At 33.9% G+C, this 9882-nt stretch overlaps 1 protein-coding gene across 1 annotated transcript; it reads right to left on the bottom strand.

Moving 5' to 3' along the window:
* Positions 1-548: 548 nt before the first annotated feature.
* On the bottom strand, positions 549-9735 carry LOC100378854 (neuroguidin-A-like). Its single transcript, XM_002731845.3, has 12 exons — positions 9698-9735; positions 8484-8543; positions 7965-8077; positions 6769-7003; positions 5999-6086; positions 5679-5771; positions 4928-4959; positions 3436-3491; positions 1942-1990; positions 1634-1743; positions 806-824; positions 549-654 (listed from the first exon to the last, which is right to left on the bottom strand). Exons 1-12 carry the CDS (start codon positions 9710-9712, stop codon positions 616-618), a joined length of 909 nt encoding a protein of 302 aa, XP_002731891.1. The 5' UTR covers positions 9713-9735; the 3' UTR covers positions 549-615.
* Positions 9736-9882: the final 147 nt, after the last annotated feature.

The raw sequence follows: 9882 nt of genomic DNA, 5'->3' as shown, positions 1-9882 counted from the left end.
GCGCCGCCATCTTTGTTACCTTGAACAGAACCCTCTTGTAACCATCATGCATTGGTCACAACGTGCATTATGTCGCCTTAGGGCGGGGTACTGAGGCACTCTGTGAATGAGGTATTTTCAGAGTTCAGAGTTTGTTTTTTCTTCGCCATCTCGTCTCCAGTTGAATTATTTATACGCTACTTTTCTTTCCAATGCGACTTAATATAATTTTTTGGGGGAGGGGCGTAATTAATGTCATCGGCGATTGAGTGATAAAAATCGGAGTGCAGCAAATTGTAGTAGATCTTCCCGACGTTTGCTTTGTAACATTGTTGCCGTTCCGTGCAATGGACAAATTATTGCTAATCTAGTATTTCAATCAATACATGTTATTGTTTTAAATATGTGCAAGACTGACACTTGTAAAAAAAAAAGCAATAAGCATCATGGGTGAGTGACAAAGCGTCACGGTACCGTGTCGCTTCAGAGGCCTGGGGAGAACACTGAAACGTCATCAACTAGCAGGATCTATGTGTGAACAAAGAGTGAACAAATATGATGACTAGTAATGAAATTAGATTGTCATTTATTACATATAGTACTGGGAGATGTACAAAAGAAACATGTAGAAATAAATCAGAATCTCTTTTTCTTCTTGCCTTTGAATTTCTTTCCCTGGTAGATAAAATATAACATCATATAAAATGATGTACAGAATAAATAAATATCTGATATATGAATCACAAGATTTATTCAAACATTTTATTTTATTATTTAATGTTGTGTAAATCTGATAATCTGAATAATCAATTACTTTTACACTCACCTTCGATGACCTTTTTTTCCTGTGAAAAAATATAAATATTGTACATCAGAATATAATCTCAAATACTGCAGGATTTTGAAGTTTATAAATAGATAAATAAAAGCCTAAACTGGATAGCAGAACCCTTTTAATCACTAATTCTAATTGTCCTGCTGATATGTAGTATAAAGTGATCACACAGTAACAATCATTATTTCGATTATAACAGGGATAATTTGTGTATAATTTAATTACAAAATTTAATTTACAAAATCAGCTTTTCTTTCATGAGTTTCTAATATATATTTTGTAATTTTAAATTATACCACAACCTTGAAAATGAGCACACTCAAATTAAACCTTTTTGTATTTAAGTAATGAAATATTTATTCAAATTAGCTGGAGTTGCTAATTGTAATATAAATTGTAATATACTGTAAAACATGTCTTTTTGGCGAGCATGTCTTTTTAGCGAATTTAGCGAGAGAACTGATTCGCTAATTCAAGATGTCGCTGGGGATTTGTATACAGTAATCCGGAACATAAAAATCTGGGGCGCTTCCTAATTACACTTGACAGTTTTTCTTTGTTTTTATGGAAGTGATAACTGTGCATTTGTATTGGCATGCGACAAGCAAGTATTGTGAAAACAGGAAATCAACAATGACAAGAGAGATTCACTAAATCAACAATTCGTTATTACAAAATTTTCCCTGCAATTCGTTAAAATTGCATGTCACTTTTTCAACATGTTTTACAGAAAGTTGTTTTGACAAAATACATAATCATGTGCGATAAAATGTCAGCCAATCAAATTAAATCTTATAAAACTCCAGTGTTTTAAGATACCTTTTCTTCGAGCTGCCATCTGTATCATGTGCCCCAGTCAGTGCACTGAGTTCACCAAAACTTGTCAAATCAGCAAGGCTTGATTTCATCAGAGAACGTTTCTGGGCAGCCTATAAAGCAACCATGTCATCAATAACACAAAGCAGTACATGTAGGGTATTCTGGAAGGTATTAAGTTATCTTTGGAAAAATCTATGCTACATTTAGCACAAAAGTTGGTGGGTATTTTGATTCAAAATATAAAAAGATATAATATTTTTTAATAGTTTTCCTACTAACATTATAATTCATAATGGCGGTGACATTACCTTTTGTTGCTTAGTAACTGGTAGACGGACAAAGTGTTCTTCTTCATATCTGACCATGAAATAAACAAACGTTTAAAACTTTAAAAGTGTGACAAATTATTAAAAAATGATCTATTCAAGAAGAAAAAGCGTTTTATTTATAGTTATTTTATTATTTAATTTATTTGTACACAGAGAAGAAATAAGGTTTTAGCAATGCTGTTGTTATCTGCTATTCATGATGACAAGATTATTGTGATTTTTCACATGCACTGAGAACAGGAACATTACATAAACTGAACACAAGGCCTTATGTCCCCTCAACTGAATAATATTCTTCTGATTAGGGATGTATCAAGTGAGCAGAATTGACTAATATTTTTTTTCTGACACAGATTACGTATGCTGGGTTGCCATGCTAACCAGGGTACCACATGTCACGTTAGGTTAGGTTAGGTCAGGTCAGGTCAGGTTTGGTTGGTTCAGTACATTTTCCCCTTTCATCTTAGTAAAATACAGTAGGGTATATCCCATGCAAAAATAATCAAATTCATTTTCAAAATACTTTGCTTTTACATCACAACATTATTATGAATTAGACAAAACCAATTTTAACCAACAACAGCTGCATAGCCCCTGGGTGTTCTCAGTTACCAGTAATGGATCATTAACACTGTTATCTTGTGAAGCGTGACATAATTAAATATACCATGTCATTGCACTACGCTCCAACAAAATCAGTCCATGCATGTCTGAGACATAAAAAATTACTGTCATCTTGCTTCAGTAAATTATTGTGTCTTGCAGCAGAAGTTAAATCTAATGCAAGTGTTCAGTGGTAATACATAAGTGGAAGCAGTCTGAACGCTATAGTTAGCTAATACTAAGAAAAACATGTATAAACTATGTACAGATTAAGAAATAACTAGTCCAAGCCAAATCTGATTCATTTTTAACATCCTATCTTGACCTTAGTATGAACAAATGAAGTGAACACAAATGCCTAGCACAAAGTACTAGTAAGCACCCTACGTAATTACATCTAGCAACAAAATACCATTGTGTTCATTGTCCATTTGAAAGATTTACTATTTTGGTATGTCATTTCAGATATACATGTAGCAAGTGTCTAGAAACTGTTATCAAGGGAAATATGAACAGAGGATAAGATGAGCTGTTGTTGTAAATGGGTTATCCAAGAAGCTATAATGGACATTTCTCTTTGGTTACTGGGAAAGGATTTGCAATGTGATTATTCTTAGTAAGTTTGGAGCATCCCTTCTAAGTCTATACTTACCGTAGATCCCTCCTGTGACATGCAAACCTATGGCAGTTGTTATAATCTTAGTACTAGAGTGTAACCTAAACAAAACTAGTCACAGCTTTCAAAACATATTTACCCTAAAGTATGCTGAACATTGTGTAAATTATAAAAGAAACCTACCACACAGTGAATCATAGACTGATTTTCACCAGAGTTAGAAAGTTTAATCAGCAGAGAATATACAAACTTACTGCTGTCTCTGTTTGCTCTCTACATCTTCTTTCATTTTACGGAAATCTGTGAATTCCTGTGCAAGAAAGATAAATTTCTTCAGAATCAAATGAGATTAGTGATTACGACTTATCTGTAATTACTATGCAAACATCACATTTTACATAATAACTATTTTATATAATGCAGCTATTGATAATGATAAAATAACGTTCTCCACACTGATAGGAATTAATTTTAATTAACATGCTACACCATATAAATATGTTGTGAATATGTAGACCATGATGACTGAACGTAAACTATGCTTCGACAATGACATGTTAATAAAAGTGAAATGCGGTAAATACTTGATACCATATTCAGTTTACCTATCAAAAATTGATAGTTACCAGTTTTTGAAAAAATCATGATGTTTATTTGCCGAAATCAATTCCAACAAATCATACTTCGACATCGATATTTTACTTCCGCATTGTGTTAACAGAAAGTCTTCAAGAATCTCTGAAGAATTGTGCCTGAACAACACAGCATTCTGATTGGTTAATAACAGAATAACGCATTAGGTCAAGGGATGTTGTTGCAGGTCAAATCGCGCAAGAATACATTATGGTGGAAAGCGCTTTTCATCAAGAGTTTGTGTATGATCCAAAACATTCGACAATGATGAAGATTTTGACTTTGACTGTGTTCCAACAGTCTCTGACATTTTTAACCTTGTAAATTTGGGTGGTACGTAATTACTGTAAAAACTGTATTAGAAACCGCGGCTTCTATTAAAATGGTACAATGCAACAGAGGGGATGCGGCTTCTATTAGAGCATCTACACATATGAGAAATGATGAATTTTTGGTTCTCAGATATTCAAAAAGAATAGGTGCGACTTCTATTTGGGATGCGGCTTCTTAAGTTCTAAAACAGATTTTACGGTAATATTTAATATAATGTGCATTTTTTGTGACCATATCTGTTTAATTAATTTTGAAATTTAATTTTTCTCAAAGACGTAACATCCTCCTCAAACTGTTGCATGGTGAATTAGAATTGTCATTTGCACAATTTTCCCGAGGGGAGTGGGTGCTCGGGGACGCACCCACCCCAAAAAATCATTGAGGAGACTGGGTGTTAAAGTCGAGTACGGTAAGTTTCTTGCGTGATACAGTGTCTTTCAAAGTCATCGGCATGGGAACAGGCACTGATCCACAGATCACATTTCTCAGGTTGTGTTTTTGGTTTCGTGAAACATGTAAAAACACATCATTCAGGTAATACTTTAGATGAAATTGAGAATCACTCTTGCATTTATCGTAAAAGCACCAGTTAACTCCCATTGTAGCGCCTTTGTACAGTCAATATTGTGTGAACGAAATACAAGGAGTGAACATTGGCACTGTCATTGTCTCTAGGGGAAAGTCACGTGATCGAAACTGGTTGCTAAGGACGTAAAGCTTGACCGCACAAGATCTTGCAATAAGCGGAATATGGTTTATTCAAGCATGTTATAAACTCACCTTAATCTCTTCAGGTATGTCTAAATATTCCTCTGTAGTAGAAAAAATAAAATATTATTTACATTGGAGAGAAAGTCACATACCCGATATATACCAAACGTCAATAAAACTAATAATGAGATATATAGGTGAATAGTATGTATCTCAAGACGAATTATTTGCATAGCAACTTGGTCATTGTCATATTGAATTAGATCATCATAAAAACTTTGATTGGAAAAAAAAAATAATAGTTTCAAGACAATATTTGCTGTAGTAGTGCAGCTTACATGAATTACAAAAGTATTTCTAAGGTAAAAATAAATACTGTAAAATGACTAATTTTCACTGGGTTTAAATTTCACTGATTTACCATTTCAGGCATATTCAGTGGGTTTTAAATTCACGGTTTTATCATTTAGATAATGTGGTCTATGCCAAATTTTACATATTCACTGGGTTTTAATTCAGCGCATTTTCCAGTCAGCGAAATAATCAAAATTAAAACCTAGTGAATAATTAATCCTTTTACAGTAACTTTTTTAATGATTCAGTTTACAAGAAATGTGATGTTTGATTGCTGCATGTATCAGACTAATTTATGTACAAAATGGTTTGTTTTAAGTGTGGTAATGGTATAGAGATATTCCACATTACACCACACAAAGCTAACTAGCTGACTGCGTATACTAGTGTGCAAACTAAATCACACCAATCACCAAACAGTGATCTACTCAATATAGGGGTGGGTGGAGTGATTGTGCTATGTTACCTCGAAGTTCTCTCATAAATTGACTATTAAGAGCTCTCTTTTTGGCTTTCTCTTCTTTCTTTTGTTGTTGGTCAATTACTGTATCTTCCTCATCTGTATAATAACAATAGTATCAGGTAAGTTACATTCAAGATTCAAGTGGCAATCCCTGGGATGCTTTCCATAAAAGTTAGTAACAGTTGGTACCAACCCAACGGATCAAGACACTGTAATCTTCAGAGCTACCGATTTATAACACTTGTTTGCACTTATCAAATGTTCATTTTGTTAATAAATATTTGATCCTTGCGGCTCTAATCATGTTTTGTACAGATACTCACCATAAGGCATGGCAACTAACTTGGGAGGAACATATTTTTGAACTTTCTGTTTTTTCCTGTCCTCTTCATTTTCACTCTCATCATCAAACTGAAATGAAAGTTTCCATATTTCATCACCATGACAACACACAACATCCATAACATCAGTGGCATATTTTCATTGTTTTTTTGGTAGAGTTGCCCGTTCACCCTGAAGTTGGGATAGTAAGGTGTGAATGCATGCATGAATAATCGCTTTGGCCATGATATCTGTCATTATATTGATCAGCATTCCCATCGTTACCCCAACAACAGCCATTTCCAGTGGAAACTTGTCAGTCGCGAAAATGAATTTATTACTTTCCCAACATAACTTCACATATTCAGCGGTCAAATATTGGAATTCCCTTACTGTCCAAGTAAAAGATTTACGAAATAGAAACCAATTTAAAACAGCACTGAAAAACTTGCTCTTACCACAGTGAGCATCCTGTCGTCCAAATGATGCATACCACTTACTGCTATTTGTTTTAACTTGTATTTTTCTGATTAAGTACTTACTCATTTATGTTACCATACCATTTTCTTTTTATACTAGTTATTTATTTTAAATGATAGGGCCGTGAACTAGACTAGTTCTGCTGAACTATTTTCATGGTCCACACAAGAATTATTCAAATTGTGTACATATTACCTTGTATATTAATGTTCCCCTTTATATATCTCAATAATTGTATACATAATTTTCTGGTGAAATAAATCAATCAATCAAAAAAAAAAAAAATACCTACCTTACTTGATAAATTGTCAGGGTTTGGTTTAAATCTCAATGGGTCGTTTTCATTGACATTTCCAGTTGTGGCAGTTTTTACCAACTTATCTATTTGGTAATGTAATTTGTCATCAATGGGTCGCATCTTTTCCAGCACTGTCCTGATTTCCACAAGCCTGTCAATATCAGGGTCATTCTTTAATGATTTTCCACCAGTTTTTTTCCACATAGTGTGAGTTAAGTTAACAAGGTAGCTGAAAGAGTAAAATCAAAATTAAGAGTGAAAGACCTAGAGCATATGCAATTGACATATTCCATTAATAATATGACAAATCATTGAAAATATGTCCCTGTAATAACAATCCTAGTTAGTATTTGGCAATTGACATATTCCATCAATAATATGACAAATCATTGAAAATATGTCCCTGTAATAACAATCCTAGTTAGTATTTGGCAATTGACATATTCCATCAATAATATGACAAATCATTGAAAATATGTCCCTGTAATAACATAATCCTAGTTAGTATTTGGCAATTGAAATTTAAGGAAGCAAAAGAGCGAAAGATTGCAATTAAATTTTATTGAAAGAACAATTTGATGCAAATGGCCACCAGTACATGTATGTTGAATTGACAAGAATTCAAAACAAAATATGTATTTGTATACTATGAGGTTATTTCGACAATACCTCGAAGTATGCACGACAGTACAGTACAGCTGGAGTATCGACCGACACGCAGCAAACTTCTTTTTGTGGAGTCAGGTCAAACTCTGATGGCTGTCGCTTGTTTTGATTATTAGAGGACACTTACGCACAGAATCATTCCATATTTGGAATTCACATTTCCTAATATGGTAGGATGAAAATACCCTGTAAAATACTACAATATTACGGCACGCTGTAACTTATGGAGTTATGGTGACAGATGCATAATACTGTTATATATTACCTTTGTACCAATCAGTCAAAGCATAACCATGCACAAACAGAACCCATAACATGAAACTTTGTTTGGTACTTCATCTCAGGAGGACTAGTAAATTACACACATACATTTTGTATATCACAATAAAAATGTGATTTTGCAACAAAATTGTATTCCAAATAAAATACGTATTCCAGTTTAGCAGTCATAGTTTTACACATGTAGAAAGATCTCATAACCATGACTTTGAATAAAACGTTTGAATATGAACAAAGGTGCACACCTGAGTAAAAGCTGATATTTGACTTCCAGAAAACTGACACCTTTATTTGTTGATATCTCACCATCCTGTACTTTGTGTAGTAGATTCTGCACATGTTTAGTCACATTGGAAACCTACAGTTGGAATAATTGGGAAACGAAAGCATATAAAAATATATGTCTAACAATAGACAAAATCCAATAGACAAAATCAAGAATTTATATTCTATTTAGAAAATCTTCTTCTAACAAACTGCACTCCTCCCACCAATCAGTTTTGCATAAAACACATCTGCTTTTGAAAACAATCACACCTCCAGTCATGCCCTCTTCCCAAAAACACAAAAAACAAGAGTTCTTCACAAAAGAAACACAAGAGGGCAGTATAACCCAAAAGTATGTGTGATTTGATGGTTTTACTTGCAGTATTCAATGTCATGGAAGTAACAACCCACACACAATTTGTTGCAATCATACTGTTTTAATGTGTTTTTATCTGAGTGAGTTTTCACAACAGTAAATATTCGATAGCCAAACTCACCTGTTCAGTTAACCTTTGTAAAAGCGACAGTGACTCAGGAAGATCATTGATCACTTCAGACTAATTAATATATCAAACAGAGTTAATACAGGAAATATTAATACCAAGTACCTAATTACACATGCTTTGCCCAGGTACATTTTGTACATTAGGTAAAAAATACAATTAGAAACAAGATGTGCAATCAATGAACATGTTTTGTTGAGAAATAATCACTGAACATCGTTGACCTAAAAACATTGTAAATATAAATAGGTGTTAAATCATTCACATTCAATGTGATTAAAGTTGCAGTTGTTGAATAAACTTAATTCAAAAGCCTTTTTAATTTAGGGTAACTCAAGAACCAAATCACATTGCCTTTAGAATTCTGCTTTGGGCATGTGCTAAACACAACTAAGCTAGGAGGTATGTAATGTCCAATAATTCAATTTTGAGTAGTGTTTCAGGACATATTGATCAGCGGCCACACACAAATCATGCATACCACCATCTTGAATTCCATTCAACTGGCGTGTGAACTAATTACTTAAATTCAGCAGTTCATATTTAGTAAATCAAAAAACCACCTGGCTGCACTTACTCGCCAGGCATAGACTACTTCCCCAGAAGTAGTTAGACTGGGGTGCAAAATTACTGCTTTGTCAAAACAGATAGCATCACACCCCAAACTTTAGACCACTTTACAGTGTTTCAGATGTGCGCGCATATTGTTTTGGGTGTAACGTAAATTTGCATGTGTGATATTCTAGATGTACTGATCAAAGTCTCAGAAATAAATGCAGGACAATGCAGAAGTATTCTTGCACCTTAGTCTCTCTACTTGAGGGAAAGTTGTCTGCTGTATATAAATTGTCGGTGAGGGCGCAGTGACACACGTCGAGCACGGACGGAAGATATTACTGCATCAACATCGTGACTAGTTCTGTGTACTTGCATCGATTACACAACGGACTATCGTGCAGCAACTAACTGACAGTATTGTTTTCATGGCTACAATTACTAGTAGTCAGCAACATTAACGCGTGATATGTTTACACTTTGAAACAGGAAACTTTCTTTACTGAACATCGACACTACTTTACCGTACAATTTTTTTCATTATCATGACCGAATCAGAGTGGTTGAACAGCGAGGTAAAACTGGAACACAGCGTCACCTACCAACACCATCGCACATGTTTAACGTACAAGTTAAAAAAGAACGTAACTTACCGTGGAAGCAGCCATTTTAGATTATTCCCGACATGCTTAGAGCTTCGGTTCATTCCATTTTATGACATTGCTTGTGGTATTTATTGTTAGGGAAATATAGGAAAAAAATAGCCTACTAGACATGTGAATCTAAAGTAAATAATAATTTTGAAATATTATTAGATAAGTAATCAAATTCATATGAA

Source organism: Saccoglossus kowalevskii, chromosome 6, assembly GCF_978046115.1.
Source record: "Saccoglossus kowalevskii chromosome 6, keSacKowa6.1, whole genome shotgun sequence".
Lineage (NCBI taxonomy): Eukaryota > Metazoa > Hemichordata > Enteropneusta > Harrimaniidae > Saccoglossus > Saccoglossus kowalevskii.
This window is presented reverse-complemented; position numbering and strand designations above follow the sequence as displayed.